At 40.6% G+C, this 26,174-nt stretch overlaps 2 protein-coding genes across 5 annotated transcripts in view; one reads left to right on the top strand and one right to left on the bottom strand.

Annotated features, from left to right (window-relative positions):
- Nucleotides 1-7,512, top strand: part of LOC311269762 (rho GTPase-activating protein 26-like) — a 95,858-nt gene extending 88,346 nt beyond the window's left edge. For both annotated transcript variants that reach the window (XM_084374154.1, XM_084374155.1), the window contains 4 exons: nt 1,487-1,522; nt 1,674-1,784; nt 2,750-2,841; nt 5,298-7,512. In XM_084374154.1, coding sequence (XP_084230280.1) covers nt 1,487-1,522; nt 1,674-1,784; nt 2,750-2,841; nt 5,298-5,386 — 328 coding nt within the window. In that variant the 3' untranslated portion in view covers nt 5,387-7,512. The remainder of the gene's footprint in view (nt 1-1,486; nt 1,523-1,673; nt 1,785-2,749; nt 2,842-5,297) is intronic.
- A 1,795-nt stretch (nt 7,513-9,307) lies between these two features.
- LOC311269580 (glucocorticoid receptor-like) overlaps nt 9,308-26,174 on the bottom strand; it is a 75,854-nt gene continuing 58,987 nt past the window's right edge. For all 3 annotated transcript variants that reach the window (XM_084373795.1, XM_084373796.1, XM_084373794.1), the window contains 5 exons: nt 24,683-24,955; nt 22,459-22,603; nt 19,956-20,086; nt 15,150-15,307; nt 9,308-14,323 (listed from right to left, as the gene is read on the bottom strand). In XM_084373795.1, coding sequence (XP_084229921.1) covers nt 14,171-14,323; nt 15,150-15,307; nt 19,956-20,086; nt 22,459-22,603; nt 24,683-24,955 — 860 coding nt within the window. In that variant the 3' untranslated portion in view covers nt 9,308-14,170. The remainder of the gene's footprint in view (nt 14,324-15,149; nt 15,308-19,955; nt 20,087-22,458; nt 22,604-24,682; nt 24,956-26,174) is intronic.

Here is a 26,174-nt window from a genome sequence, read left to right on the forward strand (position 1 = left end):
ATGTAATTTGATTGACTATGAATACATTTTCTTTGCTTTATTACACCTCGCGTCGTTTCCTCACTTCAATATTCAACGTGCCTCGCTGTTGGTCTCTCACCGTCTCTCATTCTAGACCATCATTTATCCTTAAGGGCAGCCTGTGATGGATGTCTGTCATTTCTGAGAGAGAAACTGAGACTTGAATGATGAACATGGTCACCGTGTGTGCGTGTGTGTGTGTGTTTGGCTGCTGAGTGTCAATATACCAGCATCTTGAAGCAAGAGATTAGATGGTTGGGATGACAAATGGATTGATGAAGGCACACAGCTTGGTCAGACAGAAGGCTGAATTATATTTTACAGCATCGTGTGGGCTGACCATTTAGAAATTGGATTAGATCCCTGTGGATACACACTCGACCTTGGAAAGCTTGGAAAGAGTCCCACTAAGAGTAGATAAATGAATCAAATCTTAATATTAATGTTGAGTGCAGCCATGTTGGTCTTATTGATGTTGATGTGACACAATGTCCCCAGGGTTTATCTTAATATTACCAGGGTGTTTTTCCGAGAACATCAAAATTAACGTAGCTCAAATACCATGATTGCACCTGAGCAGAAAGCAACAAAGATCGCATTTTGAGCGAAATGTTGCGGCTAAACGTGTTATGCACAGGACTGTGTTCCCTTTTGAACACATTGTTGTACTGTTGACTTTATTTTTACACCAAGTTCACTTATACTTTTTTTTGTTTCTGTAATTTGTCACAGTTTGGTTTGGTTTAGGCAACAAAAATACTTAAGGTTAGGTTTAGGAAAGATGGTTTGGGTTAAAATAGACCCCTTCACAACCCCAATCCAGGGCTAGGGTCAGTGCGTGACGGGTTAGGGTTACTCGATCGCCAAGCTATGACTTCATAAAAAATGTGATGGGCCAGTTGCAATGACAATGCAAAAATGGCGATATCTGATGGTGCCTGTTACCCATGGATCTTACAGTTACAGCATTGGAGATGGCGCCCCATTCATTCCTTTGAAAGCTGCCTTCATCTTGGGGCTACATTTCTCCTTTAGTTAATTGATTTGGTTCTTATCTTAACACATTTTTTGGTCAGCAAGCTTAGAGGTCTTCTCTGCATACTTGTCATTGCTCCTTGTGTGCTAGAAGCTAATGCAGGAAGACCTCAGTCGGAAGAGATAACCCCTCAGTAACAAATCCCTTTCTTGAGGCAGAATGTTTCAATTATATCATGTTCAGAAACATTTTAGTACTTAAAGGTAGTGAAGGTGATTCTGTAGAAAGACAGTTGATTGAGTCTCATTTCCAGGTGGTTTACATTTTTGGGCTAAATACCAACCCAAAGCATCGGCATATGACGACCTGGGAATGAGAGTCGACTATCTTTCTCCAGAATTGCCTGCCCCACCTTTAACCTTATGGCTCATTGATTACTCACGGATTACTTCATCTTGTTTCTTTTTTTTTCAAATCTTGTGTTTCCAGGCTGAACCCGAAGAGTCGTAGCAGCATACCAACCAGGTACGAAAAATGTCTTTAATTAAAGAATGTCACACTGGTCACAGCTGATAATGTCCAGAACTGTATGCATATGTAAATGACTGTTTCTCTGAAACCTGTATGACACTGCAAATGCTGTAAATTGGGCATTTTGTGTGTATGTGCCCATCAGTGCAACGTCTCCAAGCCCGACCTCGCCACGTTCCCCCTCCTGGCCGATGTTCTCAGCACCCTCGAGTCCTCAACCGATATCCTCTGCCTCCAGTGACTCGTCCCCAATCAGGTTGGTCCACATTGCTGTCTCATAATTTAACCGCAGCTCGTCACTAATCACAGGGAAGCGTCAAGAGAGTGTTGTTCTGGGAAACTGCAGGTGATGCAGTAAAGAGGGGGAAAGAAAGAAACGCTGTGTTTTTCTTCCATACAAGGCGTTTGACTTCTGGAGGTGTTGGAGTGCCTGGAGATTTCATTCAAGCATGCATTAAGTACAATCCAGTAAATTATTGTATTGCTGTTAGCAATATGCTAATACACTCTTATTTGCGCAAGTAGCTCCTTGAAGTACATTGTTACTCATGCTTGGACTATTGAAGGTATTTCAAGATAAAAACAGCTTTTTGCTGTGAGTGCAAGGAGCCCCCAGTGGACCGTGACCGCTGACATTTCCAATGAAAGGAGGGAATATAAAAGCTAATATAGCATCTGTAATCAATGATGCACTCTCGACTATTTTTACGCAGGCAGTGGTCAGTTAAATGGCAGTCATTTCTTATCTAAAATGGAATAAAAATGCACCTCAGCTCAACCTTGGCAGACTTACAGTGTCTTTTACTATATAACAGGCTTCCAGTTCAAGTTTCAAATGTCCTGTTGTGTCTTCCAAGATTTTTACCCATCAAAACCTCTGTGGCTGGTCCTGGTTCTGTATGAGCAACAGGAAGACAGAAAATGTTCTGTAACAGAGGAAAAATAGTAGTTCTTTAAATTTGAAATATGTGGGTGATAAAAGATAACTTCTGTAAAGTTTGACTCATGCTCGAAATAATCCATCATTTGCAAATATAGCCGCTTGGTACTTATGAAACAGCTTGCATAATGTAATGACCTGTCTGTGATTTGCGTAGCTTAAGGAGTCTCTTTAGGTCTCGTTGGACGTACCTAAATGAAGCATGGTTTCAAATCAAAAGCTGTCTGTTTTTCTTCCTGAATCAACCTACTGCCTCACCGTCACTCTCTTCTTGTCTGCAGTATTGTGGGCAGGAAGGCTCGGGCGCTGTATGCCTGCAAGGCAGAGCATGACTCGGAGCTGTCCTTCATCGCCGGGACCATCTTTGAGAACGGTGAGTCAGGCTCTGAACTTGCCAGCAGAGAGGAAAAGGGAAAGAATGTGGGTTGGTGTTTGTCGTGAAACAAACAATCACTGTCGAAAGGGAAAGTCGGCCTTGGGAGGTTGCTGGACTTAAGTAAGCCTTGTCGTTTGGATATCATCTTTGGGGTAGGAAATATGTTGTTGAGGGATTTTGCCACAAAAATGATGACACCATTTTTTGTAAAGAAATTTAATGGCCTCCATGCCATTTCTCCCTTTCAGTAAAGTCTGGTGATCATGTTGGAGGAAGGAGAAAAGGGCGCTGGAGTTGTATGAAGATACTTTCCTCCTTGCAGTAAATTACTGCCTGAATCCATAGGGAAAATAATATATTATTCCGTTTGTTAATGTATTTTTATCCAGCACCTGGCTGTAAGATAAGCTTGGATGTGCACTTGCTCTTATTGCACACTTCTCAAGAGAATATTAGAGGCTGGCAAGCAGACTAGAGTGTAACAGACGCAGTCAAGTGCAAGGAATTACTTTTGCAAGCAGCCAAGAACGTAATAACTTTCAGATCTGAACTTTTTCTTTTCGTTCTGCCTCTCTGCAACACAGGTCCTCTCAAGCCTGACTTCAGTCCCTCTACCCTGAAGCTCCAAAACTTTAAATCACTAAATGATTTTCTCCTAATGAGAGCTAGGTTTGCACATATTTAAAGATAATAAAACTACTTATGCAGTACTTACGTTGCTTCACTTGTTATCAGACAGAATAACAGTGGAACTGTGCAGTGATAGTGCTACGTCGTAAATCCCTGTTGGCAAACAGACACTCAGGATTGGGAGGGATTCACTTTTTTGGTCATGGCAGTTGACACATGGTCCTTCAGACCCCGAGACCCTAAATAGAGTTAGCTGTGTTAAGACTATTGCGTGTTATGTAACGCCGCGCAGTGTCATCGGAGCCCTTTGGGCCAAAATGTGACCTTGGGGACATGTAATCCCGACGGTGGTATCTCAACACCCCAGCTTGCTCATGGCTAGCCAAGGACCGAGCATCTCAGCTGTCCCTTTGGACCTCATACTACAGCCTCAAAATTTCCTTTTTGGTGGTCATAAGAATTCTGTTTCAATACGATCTCTGAACCTTTTTTAACATTTGTTTAAATCAGGCAGATCCATGACAATCAAGGACAGACTTGTTCCCTGTTCACATTTGGTTCCTGTCTTTGATGATATGGTCTGCAGAATTTCTGATTTAGATTTCCTTTGAGCACAAAAATGTGGTGAACACACCATTTATTTCTGGTCAGTGTTCCTTTTAACTTCCTGTGTTGAACCATATCTTGCCAATGGTCCTGTTGTTGAGTAGATCTCTAACCAGAACATCACATTATACTGCACGCAACGGGAACACGCAGTTAATTCAGTAATGTTGTTTCCTAAAAATCGCCATATCATTGTATTTCAAAGACGTCAAGCTTCAGCTCCAGCTTCAAATTGACATCTTGCATCTGCGATGTGTTTACATCCAGTCTTCACGCCTCACATTTGATGATCCTGTGCACAAATTATTACATTTGTATTCGCAAATTACTTTGAACTTTCAATCTTCCTTTCAAGTTAAAGTCACATTATGTAGAAATTGGCATTTCTTGGGATTTAGCGCCCCCCGCAGTTTTTCAGTGCAACACGACTGTCGTAAATACAAATCCCAGGTCTGTAACAACTTGACAGACGTATTGTAGGTGCTAACTACAAACAAAACTCATAACGTCATAACAATGTTATGTCTTGAAAACCTGTATCTTGAAGTAAACAGGTATGTAACGCTGTGATCCTACCCTGTCACTGCTTCATAGCATCTCTTAGCTCCTTGTTTTGGTTTGACGGCACTAAACTTTCCTAATTCAGCCTCACCCCTCCCATCAACGCCGACTCGGTAGACAGAGAAAGTTATTTACTAGCTGGTGAAAACAGCGGAAGTGGGTAAAACGTAGATATTTCCTTTTGGAGATGGTGGAGACCAAAAAGGAGCTAAAAGAAAAGCGAACATTGCGACTCCAAGTTAACGCTAATGTTGCACTACGTCTGCTAGGTGTGTGATTAAGCATTACCTTGCTAACATGTCGCTCATATCACATTTTTAGGGTTTTTACACTTTTTACCAAAATATCATTTAAGTAGTTAGCTACTGTAGCTTCAGTGCAAAAACACCTCTGTCTGGAGTCATCTCTTCTATTTAATGCTAATTTATTAGCAGCTTTTGATGTTTGATGTTGCTGCCAGAGATACCTGCTCAAAATATTTAGATATGAAACACTTAGATAATGAGAAACATGTGAAATTGTTCTCAGTTATTTTTAATCCGTCTTTAAACCCCCGTTCCTCCACACAGTTCACGTGTTTGTGCACATGTTTAGGCACCACATATTTATGGTTTTTCTTTTCTCTTGATCATAAATTCCTCTTTCTTTTTCTCCAGTTCATGCCTCCAGGGAGCCCGGTTGGCTGGAAGGGACGCTGGACGGCCGGACAGGACTAATACCAGAAAACTATGTGGAGTTTTTATAGTCCAGAAGACGACTCGAACCGGACGAGACTGGACTGGAGTTGACCAAAACTGGACTGTAGAGGACTAGATTTGACTGCACAAGACTGAACAGACTCTGTTAGATCGTTTACTATACTGGACTGAACCATCGTTGTAGAGACCGCTCTTCTGTTGACCGGACTGGGAATTGAAACTGGACCAAGCAGAACCATATCTAATGGATATGACGCAGGAAACGGAGTGGACTGGGGGGGAGAACCATGTATTGCACTGGAAAAAAAAAAAAAAAAAAAAGTCCCACTGTGGTTCTAGCTGTTATTGGATTAGTGTGGATGACTTCCCAAGATCTGGTGAAGATGATGTGGTAATGACCCTGGAATGTGTGTGTGTGTGTGTGTGTGTGTGTGTGTGTGTGTGTGTGTGTGTGTGTGTGTGTGTGTGTGTGTGTGTGTGTGTGTGTGTGTGTGTGTGTGTGTGTGTGTGTGTGTGTGTGTGTGTTTGACCTGTATGAGTTGAACTTTCTGAGCTGTGAGGCTTGTGATTTTTCAGCCCTTGCTTTAATACTATGGCCTGCACTGCCACTGCTTCAGCATCTCCTGTTTTTTTTTATCAGCCAGACAGTGAGAGATCTAGCTGCGGAGATGATTGAAATGATGACAGGGAACATTAAACAAAGCAAGTGGCCTTTAACTTTGGACTTGCTAGTTCACCTCCTCACTGTGCGCTGTCTGAATGACGGCTAATCGCATTGGGGAACCAGAGCTTTTAAAGCCAATTTAAATGATTGGGTTGTGTTGTACAGCTGTAAATGTGTTTGTGAGCACTCGCTGTGGCGGTCCGGTAATTCCCCAGGACAAGACACAACCTGGCTAATGTTGCAGAGCCCCAGTTCAGCAGCAGGAGCCCCGGGGCAGATCAGCCCAGGATGGTGTCGCCTTGAAAAACAGTTCGCCAAAAGGTCAGCGCTGGAATTATCCGTATTTATGATGCCTCTCCCTGCAGAGCCCTCATGAAAAATGTGAAAAATTTCAAACAAGCTCCACAAGCAGATCAGCGGTTTACTAAGCGGCGTAGGAGTAACATCTGATTCCTGCTGGTTAAAACAAGCCCAGCTGCGATGCCTCACTCTGCTTCCCCAGGTTAGATATTCTTTGATTGTTGGAAATAATTGGATCCACAGTGTATACAGTGTTGAGTCATATTTGCACTATTGAAAACAATTCTGGGAATTCTCATCAATCAGGATGTTGATGCTCCAAACCATCAGATTTTGAAAGACCTTATGTTGACAATATGGATATTTTTCTCCTGGTTTTAACCATCATGCAAAGCTACCAGTGGCTTTACTGTAGATGCTTTAATCTTCAGCAGCATGCAGTGAGAAAACAACCGAAATCATTTCAAAGTCAAAGACATAGTCACCCGAGCCAAGGTCATTTTGTTTTTATGTAAAGTCACAAAGACGAAGCTAACAACGTAATTATCTGAAGAGGACAGACATTTAGATTTGGATTCAGTTTAGTTTACAGCCAAGGCTATTGCTCATAAGTGAATGAAATGTTTTTCATAGGCGCTCAGACATTTGAATGAAAGTGAAATTAATTTTCAGGATTGTTCAGGTATGTGTACAAAAGCCGGTCTGCTCCGGGGCTCCAACGGATGTCGTCATTTCATGAGTCAAAGCTGAACTTTTTTTGCTTGAACCGCTCGGTGAACTTCTTTGAAAAGCTTTTTTTTGTTTTCTCTTTTAGGACAGACTATTGAAAGAACATTTTATCATTTTAACAAAAAAAAAAAAATTAAATGGGAGAGTAGAAAAACAACTTAAATGTGAAATGAGACTACTTTGTTCATACCTGAACTTCTTATTTATGAGAGTTTCTTAAAGGCGCGATCCTGAACTGTATTCATTTTGAGGTGTTTTATCAACATTGTAAATAAATACACAGCGTTTGATAAGGTATAATTTTTTTTAAGTATGAAATTTTATATTTTGTATTTTTAGCCTACTAACTTAATTCCTTAATTCCTCCTTTGTTGCCCAGATTTTTTGTATCATTTAAGTCTATCTACAGCCTTAAATATTCCTCCAGATGTTTTGGTGAATTGACAAGATTGTGCAGAATAAAAGTGTTCAACAGCTGCAGCGGCGGTCTTTGATTCCTCTCTTTGAGTCAGTGCTCGGCCTGAATATTTATACTGTGGTTGTATTCACACATGTTGCAGTGCTTCTTTTGTATTTTAATGTGACTGCTGTGTTTAAGAAGGCACGGCAGCATCTACACGGCAACAGTGAGTTGTAGCAAAAAAATGGATTAGCTTGCGGCACACCATTACAGAGTTACAGAAATTTGTGAGGTTTGCTTCAACTTCAATTGTCAACTGTCCTGTTGGTGCTCACTTTTATTTCACTACCATATTATGCTGCACTATCCTCAAATCACATCACAAAGCTTCAGCCACACGCTATGCAAAAGAAAGGTATTTTTCTGTCTTGCTGTCAATTTTATATTAGAAGGTCGATACTGAACTCATAAGTGTGCGTTGAATCAGGTAGAGATTAGGAGGTGAGTAGGAGGTGAGTAGGAGGAAAGTTCAAATACACACCCATGAACACCCATTAAATTTTATTAGTTAACATGTTGTATCTCGCTTGTTCATTTTTGAAACAAACGGAAAGTAAAAACAACAATTTTGCATTTTAGAAGGGGCTGCGTGCTGTAACTGTTCCCTGCCCGGCAGCCTAATGATCGTGGGCGTAAATCCCAGGGGGAACAAGGGGGGGCACGACCCCCTCATTCTGGGAAAATACGATTTTTCCGCCCCGGTATATCACTGTAAACACAACTAATTTCAAGTATATTAATTATCACGTAATAAAAGCACTTTTGCCTCTTCAGTCCTCCGCAGTGTCACAAGATGCAAACAAAGTTAGACGTGTCTTTAATTACCTCTCTCATTGAATACAATTAAAACATTTATAATTGTCACCAGTGTTCATTTCCTCTGCACTGAATTACAGGCCAATCTTTGTGTTAGCTAGTGGTTAGCTGACATCAGCTAGCAAGCCACTATAACATTAACCAGTGTTTGCCGTGGCAAAGGTAGTAATGTAGTTTTCCTTAGCTGGCAGCCTGACCGAGTCTTCGTTAGCAGAGTTACAGCACTTCCTCTGCTCTTGAGAACATTTCATGTAGCTCTCCCCTTTTGATTTTCGCCCCTGCTCACGATGACTCAGAGACCGTTTGAAGTCACTTTGCTCAGCTGTTCTTTGCCAAGAAACAGTTCCAGCACATAACTGCCCGCACGACCACAAATTGGCATTTTCAAACTTTTGTTTGTGCACAGATTAAATGAATGAGATACAATCTGTTATTCACTGAGCCTTACACGTCTGAGGAAATGTAATTTTGAACTTTGAAGGCTAACAGTTTTCCCCCTTTCCAGTCTTCATGCCTACTGACTCGAGCTCCAAACTGAAAGGGAAATTCCAGTATTCCAGTAAAAATTTTGAAAAAATTTCAGAGTGAGACTTCTGGTTTCTGGATGCAAAAAGTATCTTATTATTTAACAAAAAGGTCCATCTCCATTTGAATAATTTCCATAATGTTGTAAGACAGAGTAACAACTTCAGCCTGTCAGTGGACGTGACTTTGACGGTAAGAGTTGCCCCAAAGGATTACACTGCAGCCATCGTAGCTAAGGCCATCTACTGGACTGATTCCAAAACTTTTGATAAGAATGAATCATTTACACACTGAAACAAGTAAATATAGGGCCCAGGTTTTAAAAATAACAGAATTGCCCTTTAATACACGCACATTGAGTGGAGTTGATCTTCTTACCTAATGCTAAGCACTTAAGTTTGTGTAATCACCAAGAGTTCGAGATGATTTTCAACTACTGAGATCCGAGAGAAAAAAAAATAAAGCCAGTGGAGCTGAGCGTTGAAAAACAGGAAACTTTATTGTGTAAGATGTTTGAACTAAAAAGAAATCAGTTCTTCTGAATTTTTCACTTTGAAACCAGCGACGACATCAGCATAAACATCATCCAAGTTGTTACCCACCCGATGCCAAAATCCAATGTCAAAGAACAACACAGATAACTTAATTCAACATTTAATCAAATAGGTGAAAATATCGACACTGACTACAGAGGAGGTGTAATACAGAAGTAAAACAAACTATTGTTTTTTTTTTAAACAAACATTTTATACTTTTTGTTTTGTTTTTTACATCGGATTACATTTACATAACTGAAATACGAACAAAACAGACTTCAATGAAAGCCATAGCCATATGTACCAGTGAAACATGATCTGCCCTTAATCTTTAAAGATAATATTTGCATGTATTTTATACAAAATAGACTTTATCAACCAGTATGAGGGTAGTGCAATTCCGTCAGGCTCTGGTAGGTTTACTTTCACTCGAGATTCAACTTTTTTTTTTTTTTTTTTGTTTCGTTTTCTATTTTAACGTGACCAGTAAATCCTCACAGCAATGTACATGGGATCCAAAGCCTGGACCTTTACAAAAAGATACCTTTCAAATAAAATAAGAAGTACTAGAAGTTGGATAATAAGTGCTACTTAAAATGTAACTGCTTGAATACTTCTGTTTGTTAAAATCTTTTTTTTTTTTTTAAACTCCTCTGCTTTGGTCACTCTTATATATATCTCAAAAACCCTCCTGTCCATCTCACCTTCCTTCCCTCCCTCCCCCTCTCCCCTCCCTCCCTCGTTTCCTTATAACTTTTTAAAACACAGTGAGCATCCATGTAGACTTCCCCATTGACTCGTAGAATTTACATTTACTTCACAAGACAAACATGTTTAACACTTCCTAATGTATTCAACACGTCTACCTTTATCAAACACAAACCAACAAACAGAAAAATATTTACTTTCTCAACTCGTTCAATGTACAAAAAGGATCGGGTAAAATTATTCATATCAAAGAGGATCAAGCTGATGTATTCAAAATCGCAGAAAATATCATCTTTTTTTTTTTTTTTCTCTTTACAATAGATCATTCTCCAAAAGCATTGATATTTGTTAAGGGTTTATCTATTTCCTGATTTGAAATCTTATTTCTATGGCTCTCTGTCTCCCTTTCGCAAGGCCTTTAGTCAAACATGTAGTTGAAAAGGTAAGAGGAAAAACGTATAGGAGTATAGAGGTTATGTCCATGTAAAAATATTTTTGTAATAATAGACACTGTTTACATTGCACTGGATATGTCGGCGCTGCTATATACACCTATGGCCATTTAGAAATGAGCAGGGATATGGTTAACATCTACACATTAAAGCTGGTTTTCTGAAGCACCACCACCTGGAAACAACTGTAATACTGTATGCAAAAGTTACCCAAACAAATAGACAGTTTAAGTCAAATCTTCCCCCGTGACGTGAGCGGCATTAAGCCCATGTTGTTTACAGCACAAGGCCGCGAGACCGAGTGAGCGGGCGAAGCTGAAAAGCCTGCACTGTACATGAAACAACCCTGCTGGGAGTGACCATCCTTTAGCAGAATGGCTGATTACGAACATGATGGCTCTTATTGAATAGTGGCGTGTACGCGTCCACAGCCTGCTGTGCTGCTCGCTGTAAGTAACGTACAAATTACCCATCTCCATGGCAACCTGCTACCTGGGCTGTCAACTGTCATTCAGAGTTATGCGCCGCAGCGGAGGGACGAGTACCATTCAGAGTAAAACAGCTGAAAATCTGTACAGTAGATATTTTAGGCAGAGAGGCCTGGCAGTTACAAGAAAACACTGAGGGAAAACAGAGCTGCGTCTGCCGTGAGGGGGTGTGTGTTGTGTGTTTGCACATCCAGCCGAAGCCAATGTACAGCCGCTCTGTCGATGTATTTCACTTTGGCCATCACATAAGCTGGTACGAACATGTTTTCACATTACAAGTGTACCAAATCTCTGACCGCCGCCTGTTTGACAGCAGTGCATGTAACTGCCTTAAGTTTCAATTTCAAAAATACAATATTTTGTGCATCTCCAAAACAAAACAAAGTGTCATCTATCATATATACTTAGTCGAATGATAACAATCAGTACGTTTAAGCTGGTGTAGGTGTGACTCTGAACTGAGATCTTCCGCTTAAGCAAAGTTACAAAAACCACATAATGTCGAATACCAACTGAATAATCGCTCGTTCACATCTCCCAGCAAAAAACGTATAAAAAAACTTATTACATTTGGCACTAGTGGAACACATCCAAGTGATGTAGTCACTCATAGCCTGAGCTTTAACTGAATAAATATTTGGACCAAACTGCATCTTCTTCCAAAAATAGTTCAACTTTAGAGATGAAAGCCTGTGCTGATTGGTTATGGGTGTCTATTTTTTTTCTCTTTTTTTTTTACACGTCATGTACAATAGAAATACGTAAATATATTAATTTACCTTTTCAGTAGAGTTGAGCATAAGAATTTAATATATAGCCCCACTTCCTGCTTGTGCAACGCTTTGAGATGAAGTTGATTAAAGGGCATATTTCATCTAAAATGGTATATTGAGTCAATACTTTTTTAATAAATAATGTGTTTTTTTTGTCCCCATATAAGTAGTACTGCATGGTGAGGTTATGTAATCTTGTCTGGAAAATAAAGTCAGACTTTAGAGGTTTGATAATTGTGTAGCACCTGCTGTGTACCTTATCTAGAATAAAAAAATCAGCCAGTCTAGTATGCCCGTTAAGTTACAACAGTGATTCTTGAGGGGGTCCCCAGCATAATTTCATATCCATAAGTAACACTTTGACAGGATGTGTGATCAATCTGTAACTTTCTGTAATGAATCATCTAAAAGCAAAACTCTAATCAGATGAGGGACACGATGCTATTAAATCAGGGGTCTGTGGTCTAATTTGAAACCACTGGCTTACAACAAACATGAGGAACTCTTTCATTCTTATTCGATCGTGCTGTGATTTCTGATGCTGGAACAGGCAGTCTGGCCAGGTAAGTCTCTCTGAGTGGAGCTCCATGAAACCACATTTGAAGATAAAGTTGTGATTAGAAACCTCAGCGCGAACGCAGCTGGCAACGACAGGACGGACTTCAAGCCAGGTTTGCTTGATCACCATTGCGGCTGTTTACCCACACACACGGACACCTCGTGTGTGTGATTGCACCTGAATACATCGAAAAGGTTTGTAAACAAATTTCATTCCAATTAGCAACTCTGATTATTCCAAATCTGCTCCTTAATATTACAAAATATTAGATATGCCTCGTTAAAATTCCAGTGGCATCCGTTAAAAGCACCAAGTTTGTCACAAGCTTGTTAAAAGAAAGTATTTGGATGTATTCAGCATTATATTTGTAATATAATCTGGGTACTGTCACTTTAAAAATGTTGTGATGGTGTCTGGGAGATGCTCTATATTTATCAAATATACTTTACATGGGGAAAAAAAAAAAAGACACACATGAAATGTGTTTTGGGCCTTGAACATTTTTGATACTTTTCCTATGTGACTCTCAGATCTTAATATTTCACACTGCTCTGCATTTTTCAAATCTGTACCATTAGCTGTCTTCCTTACGTGCATGTCTGGGGACCAGAACTGAGAGAGCTGCCCACATTAAAAACAACAAAATGGTGGCTTGGAAAGAAAACAGAAATTGCCAGCATGGAAAAACTAAAAGAGAAAGAATATATGGAAGGATGTCAAGGTTAGATTCTCAGAGAGGATGGCTATGAAGAGCTTTAAAAGCTAAAAGGCACTGTTTTTCCCTTCTCAGATACATCATGTGTAAACATTTTGCTGAGTGAATGTGCGTCTGCCTATACTTTGTGTTTTTCTGTGTTCCTGTGTGTAAGCGTGTGAAATGCATGACTGCAAAAAATAAACAAATATTCCTCTAGCCGTTTTTTCTTCTTCCATCTATGGGATATATAAATCTGATTCATATAATTTCATAAAAGATAACTGATTCACAGCTGAAAACAGTTCGTCATCGATGTCCTCAGGTCCAGAAGAATAAAAGATTCTCTCATGACGGAGTATGTTTCTGATTTTTTCCGTGTTTAAGTTTATCCCCCTTCATTGCCGACAGTCCTAGGGAAACCACAACAAGTGAACACTCACTACATTCTCTGCGCAGTGGAGCTGGGAGGGGCAAACGGAGACAAGCTAGGCAGGTGAGCAGAGGAACAGAAGGCCTGAGCTTGGGGTTGAGCGTCAGTAGGCTGCTAATCCGGCAGGTTGGACAGTATCTCAAGTTGAGGGAGGAAAAGGTGTTTCTAGGTGTTGGCTTGTCATTGAAAACAGCAATAAATCAATGGAGGCAGTAGAGCTTAAGAGGCAGGCGGCCGCCAAATAAACAGCGTCAGAAACCTGAGGACAGGGCCGTGGACGGAGGAGGGGATGAGGAGGCTGAGGGAAAAAACAGATTGCCCAAAACGCATCCTGCCCACGAGACATTCAGAGCCAACAAATCCCCCCTGGAGGACAAATTCTTCTTGGTTAGCCAACAGGAAGGGCTACAGGTCGGTGGGTCGATGTCCTCCCGCAGTTTAACCAAACCCGGGACCGGATTAGGAGGCGCGAGGCCACAGGTTTTGTGCTCCGAGATTAGGCCGAATGGCTGAGGCCTGGAGGGGAGTGGCAGAATTCCTAGAGGGGGCCTGGAAAAACCGAGGAATCGAATCAAGAGCGATGGTTGGGGCTGCAGGACAAGCAAAGGCTTAGGGCTCGGGGCGAAAGCTTGGGGCCCAGGAGAGGTATGCGGGGAGGGCAGAATTTAAGGCATTGCTTCACAGTTTAAGGCAGTCACTTCTGATGAAACAGCAGAGGCTTGACACTCCCATCTTTGAATTTTGGTATCTGGTTGGTGATGATCTCCGCCAGCATCTCCGGGAATTCCACACTGAGGGTTTTATTCACAAAGGTGTAGAAACAGATCTGGAGAAGACCCTCGACCATCTGTATGAGGGGGAGCAGAGACACAGACAGATCAGTGAGAATGTATTAGATGTTAAAAACCTTTTCATGTCTTTTTTTTTTTCTTTTTTAATTTGCAGGATTATCTTTGAATTAGCCCTTGGGTGTAGGCTTACTTCAGCAATAAGAAGAGAGAGCAGAGAGCAAGAAGTTGGTAGTGCCTTTAACAGATTTGAGTCTAACACAGTGCACTTAGAAGGATCTCTGAGTGTTTTCTTCAGGGTTTTACACCAATCAGCATGGTGCAGGGAACTCAGCAGACCTTCAAGTTACTGATGCTCTTGAACCATAAGATATGAAAGAAAAGCCTGGCTGATGGAGGAAGCCACAGTACACTTTTTTTTCATTATTAAAGGTGAAATATTTAAGAATCGGCCACCTGTTGAATTCATACTCCAAACAAATAGGGAGCAGCATTAGTGATACTTTATCAAAATTCATTATATTTTGTAATATATTCTTAAAATATAAGAATATATATATCGTGATATATTCCCCATATATTGACAAATATACCGGACATATATTATCTTGTATTATATTCCAGATATATTTTGAGTATATCAATATAAATTAGTGATATGTTGGCAAAATGCACATTCATTACATGTTGTTATATATTCTTGAAGCAAAATAACAATATATTGACATTCATTGACAATATTGTGGGCTCCTTCTATATATTAACATGTATTTTTAATGTATCACAATATATTTTTCCATATATGGCAACATGGTTGTTCCTTAGGGTAAATCCTACAAATGCAGTATACATTTGTGTGTGTGTGTGTGTGTGTGTTTCTCTGACCTCCTGCATTGAGTCCAGTAGCTTAGTTAGTTGATAGAAGCGCTGCCAGTTCTGACTAGCGTTCTCCTCTCTCTTGACGATGGCTTTTCCCAGCTCCTTGATGTACGTCATCCTGATTTCGTCAAACACTGCCTGGCTCTTCAGGCCATCTTTCGGTACTAAACACACATCAGCACAAAGACAGATATCCAGGGACACATCAGTGTGTGAGTTAGGTGGCAATAGCGGGATTGTGACTCGTAAAGTAAAATGAAAAAAAATAATCATTGTTAATTAGTGGCACACAGTTAAAGGGATTTTTTAATCTGCAGTTTGGGCCCCAGGTCACATCCAATGAACTGGTTTAAAATCCCATCAGGACACTTTTGTTATATTAGGATGGCAGTTAACACAGAAGCAGCCACAGGTTTTCCTGTCAACAACTTCAGATAGATCCACATTAAAGCGAGAACACAACCTTGCTGGCTTTTCTAAGAGGATATGACTTATGATTATGTCTACAAAACAACCGTGCCTCTGCTGTTGGTGAGAAGATAACAGTTGAGGGAGTGAGAGCAGTCTTACACAGTACTTATCTTTATGTCTCATCTTAAACGAAATAAAAAAAGGGACTGTAAGAGTGCTGAATACCTTACCATACACTCAAGTAATTTGCACCCAGACACGTTTTTATGTATCTGCTCTGCCATCTGAACAGCTGTCGATGTGAACAGCTGGTTATGCACATTTAAACATCTGTCTCAAACTGGGAATCCATCATTAATGTTGGTATTTTTCTTTGTCTCTTCTTTATCCTGTTCCCTGCTGCAGCAAAGAGCAGCACAGGACATTAAAACTTCATTCAAACGTCTGTGTGGGACCCTGACGAGGACCCTAAGGAGCTGCTGGCTAAACATACACAGATGAATGCATGCAACTTCTTACCAGAAGGCTGTAGGCAGTGGAAAATATGCAAAACTAACAGGAAACAGGCAGCACAGTAGCTATCCATGTTACCAACTGGTGTGACCTGGATAAGAATCTACAAGGTGATTTGGACATCTCATTAAAATTATAAACTCGGCGTGTACAGTGTATTTTAATGAACACACACTGAGGGTTTTGACTGTGCCGGTCACTGCTAAAATATGTAATCACATTGCAAACTGCGCAGAAGTAATGCTATGATCACATTCAATCACACCCACACATTTATTCTTATGTCACTGGTTGAGAAGAAAGTACACATCTGATAGGCTACAAATAATTGTAGAAGCAGGTAAGGGGTTTCTGGCATAACTTCACCTGCTTCCAAGGTGCATGGAAATGGGAAAATGTCTAAAGAGGTCAAGACTGGTTCAACTGTCAGTACATAAATCTAACAAAACCTAAATATTTTTGTAATACTTTAAAATACACATATATTGTTTATTTCTATTAAAGGAGAGATATCATGATAATTTTCAGGGTCATCATTTTATTTTGGGTTACTTCTAGAATAGGTTTACACGCTTTAATGCTCAAAAAACACATTAGTTTTCTCATACTGTCCAGTGCTGCAGCACCGTATTCCCCCTCTGTCTGAAATGCTCCGTTTTAGCTCCTGTCTCTTTAAAGCCCCCCCTCCCGAATGCGCAGTCTCCTCTGATTGGTCAGCTCACACACGCCTGAACCAGCAGTGCTAACAACAACTGAGCAGCTGTGCTAAATCAACTGCCAAAAAAGCAGCTAGGCATGAATTATGAAAAAAATATGACGTGCTGATGTAGTATGATGTCACAAAGTCACAGAATTAAAGGAGGGACTACTGATGAGGCGTTGCAGGAGCAGTGTTTTCTGTGGGAGAGAGGAGCTTCTGTTGGTCTGACCTTTTTAACTTTCAAGATCTTTTACAAGCACAAGAACCTACTGAATATAAAACACTCAAGGAAAGGAAAAAAACTAAAAAGCATAACAGGTCTAAACTCTATTATAACAAGAAATATTTACATTTATACACAAACAGCAAAAAAATAACATCTCCATGCAGTTGTCATAACGACCATGCCAACACATCACAGACTCCTTGTCAGTCTGGTCGCTGGCAGTGGGCCCAGACAAAACCACAGTAACTGGCCTAGAGATTATGCAAAGCCACAGAGGGCAGGATGGGGGTGAAATACTGTCCGATTTACATAATCAGATAAATGGGAGATACAGCAGTGCAAGTGCTCTCTGGTCTCTTCATTATGCAGGTTCAGCTTTGGCCAAGAGACCATTTTTCAAAAGAGTGAGAACAGATTGCCTTTTTTTTGCTCTCTATTGCAGATTAATGTATCATATTTATCTAACAGAGCTTTGGGTGGTAGTTGAAAATAGCTACTATGACCCATTAGTGTGTTTTTTTTTAATAATTATTACATTTTTGTGGTGCAAACGTCAACTCTGCTGCCTTTTGAAGTTAAAATATACGCTATACAGTAAATCAAAGTGTCCCACAGGTGACTTTAATTTTCACGCATGTGCATGAGAAATGATTAAAACAGCTCAAACTGGCTGTCCTGAACTGATAGTGTTTCCATCCCTGAGGGGAACAGATGGAAATAGCTCTCAGGTACGAAAATGCAACCGAGGCTCCGTATGGAAATGTCATTTCCTCTGCATAACGAGCAAATCGCCTCTAAAGTGCATCCTTTCCCCTGCCAGTCACAGAGAGTGAGGCGGAAGGAAGAACACTCTCCTCCTCAGCAAAGAGACATTTACATAAAAGGGAAAACGTTTTATTTAGTAATACTGTTTTTTTCATGTTGTGTAGTGTTTTTCTGGAGATTTAAGGGGAGATAATTACACAGCTTGACCGGTAGCTCACTGCTTTTACAGTATGTCGATTATTTTACCTCCTCAGAACAAAAGGAAAGCTTGTCTTTTTTAGTCTGTCCTCTCATGACCGTCACTTATTTGTACATTTTGAAGTAAATCAAGAAAATATCTGCCAACAACTCAAAATGCATTCGGGACAAATTTAAATTATAAGAATAGATCTCCGCTGAATCCAATTTGCACTCAGCAAAATGGAGACAATCAATTTGGGAGAGATATTTTGTTGTAATGAGGTTTTTTTCATTATGCAGGCAATTTGTGATGGTGGTGATTACAGAACAAACCAAACAGAAAGCTCCATGTTATCCTCTCATAGATAAGACACAGAAAGTTATACTCATTTGACTCTTAGATGACCATTTTATCATTGTTCAAACAAACTTTGGAAGCCAAATCAAAGCTGCAACCGTTTCTGTGAAAGGGGAGAAAAAAAATAGCTTTCTCCAGAGTTTAAGTACATGTTGGACACTTGAAGATCTTTTCACCTGAGACAGTGACTACAGAAGATGAACACACTGTACTTTCACAGAAAAATGTGATAAAGTTGTTCTGAATAGCACCAGAAGGAAAATGTCACCTTTTCACCCTCCAGGTTGTAGATCACAGCAAATCACCAAATAAACGCCTTCAGATGACGACCAGAAAACAGACAGTGAGAATTTGTGCCGCAATCTTGTTTATGGATTTTTATTTTGCGTTGATGTGTCTGCCTCTTGTGAAAAAAAATGTTTCCCTGTGCGACTGTTGAATTTTTAGTGCAACAAGAAGAGCCTTGATAGAACTGTAAACTTGGACAGCTTAGACAGGGCGATAAAAAGAGACGGTGTTTAAAATGTGAAAATGTGCCTCCCTCAGTACCAATGTAAACAAAAAGGAAAGCCCCACTGAGGTTAGCATTTTAACAGAGCTTAGAATTATGGGTGAAATAAAACACTTGAGAGAAAAATGGCAGATGTAGCACTGAATATCTGATGTCTCCTGGAAAACAAGTAAAGTAAGTCCAAAAAGTACTTCAGTACTCTAATCAACCTAACAGAAACCTGAGGTGACACCTGAACAAAACCTGCAACATTCCTCAGCCTGTCGTGAACTTTATATTCATTTACTGCTAATGCAAACCAAAATGTTTCTAACAGCTGCAGCTTCACATTAAAAGCATCTAACTGACAAAGCATGAGTTGACTTTTATAACAAAGTAGGCTAGGGACAGCAAATGCAATGTGTTCACTGAGTTTAGCTCTTACCACTATCGATCATCAAAAATTCATCTACAGAGCAAAACGGCGGTCATTTTCTGCATTTTGTTGACAGTGGATCAGTTTGAAATATGTCAGGGAGCAGCTTTATACAGTCCGTGGGAGTACTGAAGCAAGAAGGAGCTGTTAGATGAAGCAGGGGATAGGCTGCACACCTCCAACTTCTCAGTGTGGTAACTAACTCCTTTTCCCTCACTGACATTATCAGGTTCCCTATTTGCATTGGGGTTTAATCCAATATATTGCCAAATAGGCGCTTTTTGAAAAAAAATGTGTTAAACTGTAAAATATCCTGCCTCCGCTCACATCTCTGTCAATGTTTGATAACCATATTTGAGGGGTCACTGCCAAAAATGTGTGTATATCAACCAATCTATCAGTATTGGAATATCAGTATTGAGTATATATATCGGCATCAGCCCTGAAAATCAAATACAGATGCATTCAGTCAAACATTCTCATCAATAATGCTGAACGATGATTAGAAGATAGCATTTACAATGCAGTTTGTCGGCATTCGACTCACTATACTACCCTGCTGTGACAAACTGAGCCGACCTCGCGTTTCATTGAAAAGGCTGCAGAGGTGTAAGATAACTGGTACATTTGAAAAGAGAGTTTGAATCCTGTTTTAATCCCAGAATAACTGCATTTCCTGAGGTTATGAAAAGCACTGCTGTGATTTTTTTGAAAGAGTAATGTGCACCGTTACCTGTACTGAGCAGCAACAGGACCTTCATGCACAGGTACTCGTCGTATGACACCTGGAGTCTGACAAACTCATTACAGATCTTCAGCATCTGTTCGCACTGGTCGGTCATGAAGGGCAACTTCATACGCTCTCTGAGAGGAGGGAGAGGAAGGAGGTAGAGATTAAGGGGAAAAGAGAGGGGAGAAGCGTGGAACAGGAGACAGTGGGGGAAGAAACAGAGGAAAACAGAGGGAAGAGAGAGACATAAATGTTAGCTTCGAAGCTCTTTAACTCATCCTGTTATTTAATTCTCAATAAACAGCCCCAGCAGGGATGCCACTACAGTCGCGCAGGAGAAAACTGGACTGTGAAATCAGTCCTGATGGATTTTTACACCTCACTTCCAGTAACACACAGCCTACATTACTTTCTACCTCGAAAAAATCAATGCGGCACATTCACCAGATTCATCGTGGAGCCTTAGCTTTAGAGCTATGTGTTCATTCTGACCAACTGGCGTGCTACCGACAGTGCCTTCTTCACCTTTCACATCTATTTTTACCCCTCTATGAGTTTACGAGTCCACTGGGAGCAACTCCTCACAGCTCAGTCCTCGCTTTCTGCGTCGAGAATAAGCTGTTTGTGGGTTGTTATGGTGTCGAGAGCTCAGTGCTCGTAGCACCCTTGCCGTTCACGGCAAAGTGAAAAGCATTTACACTTTCACTACAAGAACGCAGCGCTTCAAAGAGGTCAGTGGTTGTCTAAAAACAAGAGCTATGACCAGAACTCCCATCAAGTATTAAAGGAGAAATATTATGCTCATTTTTCAGATTCATAATTTTATCTCATACAGCAGCACTGTATTCCCCTTCTGTCTGAGACGCTCTGTTTTTAGCTCCTGTCTCTTTAAGGCCCGCCCTGCTGAATACCCAGTCTGCTCTGGTTGGTCAGCTCACACATGTCTGAGCCAGCCCAGCTCACCATTTTTCCAGGTTGGCTCTGTCGTGTTTTCAGCTTCCAGTTAGCGTCACTTCTACCAAGAATATACGGTAGGTGTAAATTATGAAAATGTTCGACATGGTGATGAAGCGATACATTTTTTCTTGCTTAAATTATTCCGTGATTAAATCTAACTATCCGGTGCACAATTTGTTACATATTTATCTTAAAATACAGACATGAAACTCCAACACTGAAACACCAACATGCTAGCTTTCCAGAAACAGCTAGCAGAACAGAGACTAGCCAGCAGAGAGAGCGTGACGTCAATGGCTAAAACAAAAAGAAAGTCTAGTTGTGGGAAACAAGCAGCCACAGCTCACTAAGGCGTGAGGAGGTTTAACAAATGAATATCAAAGATAATGGATGAAATGGGACAAGGCTGTCTTACCGCCTTAAGTATTGAAAGTTGACCTTCAATCACTAGAAAACAGCGCTATAGGAAGAGACAAGCTAACTGTAAATGAGCCCCTCTGCCTGTTCTGTGTCCTCCAGGGACTACAAACACTGTGGTAAGCACAGAGACTTCTAGGCACAACCAATTTGTGATTCTTTAAGTAACGTGTCTTTGTAATTAACATACTGCAGTCGTACCCGAGCCCTCTCTCTGTGGCTTCGAGGGAGCACGGAGTGTTATTTACTGTACGCCTCAGAAGGCTGTGTAATTGATGTATTCGCTTCTGTCCGTGTGAGGAATGCACTTTCCCAAATGTGTGTATTACAAACTGTGAGAGGTGTTTCTCCACTAATACTCTCGTATTTATTAAGATGTTTCATTTCACTCCTGCAACACAAACCAGCAGTTCCCTTAGCTTTTGAAATGGAGTACTTGTGTACAGTTGCTTCTCAGAAAGTGATACATTATGTAATATATCTGCGAAAAAGGAATAGTTGTAGTTCTTTTGGAAAATGTGTGGGTTTTTTTTTTGCTTTCTTTTCGAGAATTAGATAAGAAGATCGACACGAGGGGCAATTAGCTTAGCTCAGTACGACGACTGGAAACAAGGGAGAAAAGCTAGCCAGCTCTGTCTTAAGCCAGCAAGAATTAGTAGCAAACAATCAACATGGCAAGCTACTCGCCATAAAAACCCCATGTGTAGTTTTTAGGGATTAAACACTTGTGTTCCTGCATGTTAATAATGTGCTTGTAGGCTTGTTTCTAAACTTTGGGGGGAGCCATGCAACCTGTTTGCCCCTGCTTCCAGTTTTTATTTCTTTAAACCTGTTTGTAGCGGTTTTTCGATATTCAATTCCCCTGCACCACAGTCTCAGTCACTGTTGGCGTGTTGTAGGGTGCAGAGGGCCATGTGCAGATAAACGGGGTGCCACCGGCTGCTTCTTTTCACCTGATTAAACAACCTTAACGCAGAGAAACTGCCAAATCTCTTTCATAGACGGATGGATGAGCGTGTGATCCGAGTGAGACTGACACTCTGAAATGAGCAAAACAAAATTGGCTGACGAAACGCTGTGCAGAAGAAAAACAACATAAATATGACATATAACAGCTGGCCGTGGTACGCACTTGTTGATGACGAGGTCGGGGGCGAAGCAGAGCATGCTGCCGTTACACTGCTCGTACGACCTCCAGCCGAGACTGAAGGACATGAGGAAGAGCCAGGAGCACTGCAGCAATGTCATCTGGTCATCTAGGTGCAGGTTACGGAAGCCTGAACAAGTCAAATGAAGAAAACACATAACAGTCAAAACACATAAAATCACAAATGAAATGCCAGTGATGATGGTAATCAAGGTTAAGCATTTAGTTGTTCTTTAGACAGAGTTGTAATTATTATAGCTGCATATAATTTCAAAATAATTGCAGCCTGGAGGATAATGATGTACTGGGTGATTGTGTATGCTGCCTGCCATACAATTCACCTATTCTGTCTGTATTATCAAAATGCACAGCAGAGAGACACAGAAAGATTGAACAAAACAAAAAGCAATTGCCCGATACATCATTAAAACATGATTACTGCGCCGGCGTACAGACGGACAAAATAGGTCCAGTTAAGTCGATGTTCAAATTGGGATAAAATTGCAGTTCGGTCGTTTCCACACTGTCAAAACTGTAAAACAAAAAACAAACAATAAACCGCACATGAACAGTCCTTTCACATTACATTTGTTTTAAACCAGGGCTTTGTTATGTAAGAGCTTTCCCTCACTATCACCTTGGCCGGCTGCCAGCTGCGAACAATGCACACACAAGATTGGAGCCAGATTTGTCCCTCATCATACTGTCACACACAGAGACGACAGCCAGCAAAAAAAAAAATCTTTATTTTTTATTTTTTTTTAAAAAGCCTTTTCGAGGTTTTCTCAGAGAAATCTTAAATCTTTCGTGTGACCAATGGCTACAATTCGAGTGAGGAGAGAAAATCTCCAAGCAAATACCTGAAGCGATTATCAAGTCATGTGCCACCTTTCTCATGATTAGAAACTACAGTAGCATGAGGAGTTAAAATTCCTGTTTTGAGTTTTCAGTTTTGTGGCCCTTACATTCATATTTATACCACGAACATGAGTTATCAGGGACAACAGTAAAATAGTAGTGCATATATCCCTGTATGACCTGAGCCACGGTCAACAGAGTAGTAATGCTATGCTGAAGTCTAAATGAAACTGTCAATAACTGCAGTGGTTTGAACAGAAAGGGGAATTTCTGCTTCTAGGAAAACTGCCTTTACAGAGATAATAATATAGTGGGCTGTAGGAACATCTTTAAACATATTCCAGAAGATGTTAACCTTGGTCATGACCTTATCAAACTCAAACCACTTGAAGAGGCTGGGTTTACAAGGTGAACTGCTCTTTCATAAGCCAGTAATACATAAGCCATTACTGAGGTCACGCTTTTTATTACAGGGTTGCTAAACGTGTTTTTCTTTCACTCCCCTGACGAGAGGAAGTCATTACAGTGATGCACGACAGGGATTTTTCACCTGATGGGAAGTTGGGACAACTCCAACTGTGTTTGTGGCGACAAAGAAGTCATTTCAAGCCTCAACATGATCTTCTCCCTCACCTCAACAATGTGGTTTTAGTGTCTAAACCTAACCAGAGCATAAGCGAAACAACATATTTGCATAAAACGTTTATTGCTTTATACAACAGGGCCAAGAAATTATCATTATTAGATCTATCTTATTACCCTAAAACATGAAATAAAAATCTGTCTTTTGGACATTTAAGTAAGAGACATGGAGACTTTCATTGCACTGGTTAAGACAGCTATCTGGCTACCAGCCTAACCATGATTAGATCAGCCAAATTGCTAACTTCAGCTATACAATGGCTCCTTCTGTGCTTGAAGCTGTAGTCTGTAGTACATCTGACTAGAGAAAGGTCTGAACACCTGCCCTAACCGCTAAATGAAGATTGTGACAGGAACATCTTGTTTTGCGTATATCTTCACAGGGTGACTTGCAGGTACTTGTGTTTTTTTCGTTTTACTGAAGAATGCTGACACCGCTGACTGGAGGGCAAAAAAGAAAACGTTGTCACTGTGTACTAAATGTCTCGTTAAACTACTTTTCCTTTTTCTTTATCTAAATGTTTGATGAAGCGGTGCATCACCCTTGACAAGCTGCATGCAATAAAAGCAACAGATGACTTGATTTTCCATGACACACTGGTCTCATTTACGAAATGGAAATACTGCCAGTGACACACTTTTCTGTAGCGGCGGTATACATCCAAACCAAACCAAAGGCAACACATGGTTGAGGAGTTTTTTTTGTTACCTGGCAGTGACTTGGCCCACTTGACTGCAGAGATGACCTGCTGTCCCCCCAGCCTGTTGAGAGTGGTCATGAGCCGCGAGGAGGTGTCAGGCAACGTGCTGTCATAGCCCGAGTAGATGACCTCCGGCTCGATGGCCTTGAGCACAGACAGCATGGTGGGCACAAGTTGGGGCATGCACCTGGGGATCACTGGAACAGGCATGCTGCTGATAGGCTCTGATGGTCCAGGGCGCTGCTGCACTTTCATCTTGATCAGCTTCTTGTTTTTCCTCGCTGGGGGACGGGGAGGGATAGAGGAGTCGAGAAGGAAAGAAGGAGACATGAAAACGAGGAACCAGTGAGCAGTGGTTATTTTAGTTTTTATGCATTAAGCAGATGTTCCATTCTTCAGCAAATCATGTGATTTTAGAGGCAACGTACAGCCCCCACCACACAGAAGGACAAGTTAAAGTTCAAGTTTGTCAGAGATTATTAGTTGATAATTTAATACACTTACATTAGGGTCATCATAGGAATGATTTTTATGGGGAGTCATTAGTTTTTTTCCTCTCGTGTCATGAGTTTTTGAGAGGCATGTGCTGTATGGTACAAATGTACAGACAGCTGGCAGAACGAGGAGAAACAGCCAGACAGATGTTCAACCTAGCAGGCTATCAGAAGACACAACCATCACGAGGACTGAAAAAAATACCAAATTCCAGGAATTATTCATCTCAAGTTTTTTCATCAATGATGAATCATTTGGTCTATAAAGTGTCATAAAGTAGTGAAAGTAAAGAAAGTCCATCAGTTTTCCAGAACCCAGGGTGAACCAAGGATATTAAATTCACAACAATAAAAGAGAGACAACTTTGGCTCTAAACATCACATAAATAAAGAAATAAACAGCCTTACAGAACACTACACATAATAAAAATCACACTGCCTGTGTGATCAACGCACCATTGTGTCTTAAATCAAGAATCATCACCAAACATCAAAAGACATAACTAACTTTGGAGCTGTCCACCAAATGTTATTATAATTATTATTATAATTAAAGGTGCGATGTCCAAGAAAACATTTAAGAAATGTTTTGACGTTATGACAAAGATGTCTATGTACTTTTTGCAGCAATATTTACGGAAGTTAGCATGCTAACCAGCTAGCCTCGGGCCATTCTGTCTCACAATACCACTCCGAGCTCCCAGTCTGTGCTGCGCGCTGCTAGCTGAGGCTAACGGCAGCTACACTTAGCAACAGTTAGCAGTTTCTTTAGTGATTTTTTTTACCTTTGACAGGTATTCACACAGTAAATTTACGTTTTTTTTTTTCCATGGCCATTTTAATTTGTTTACATTTAGATTTTGTTGCACAATGAGACTGTTTAGGAAGTTGATGTGCAGAGCATGCATGTACACGCACAATATTAATATATATAATCTTAACATTCCCTGATTAAACAGGACTTCAGCCCCATCTCACCAGATCTCTACACCTGCTGCACTTTACT

This window comes from Pagrus pagrus (assembly GCF_965226575.1).
Source record: "Pagrus pagrus genome assembly, chromosome: 14".
Classification (NCBI taxonomy): Eukaryota; Metazoa; Chordata; class Actinopteri; order Spariformes; family Sparidae; genus Pagrus; species Pagrus pagrus.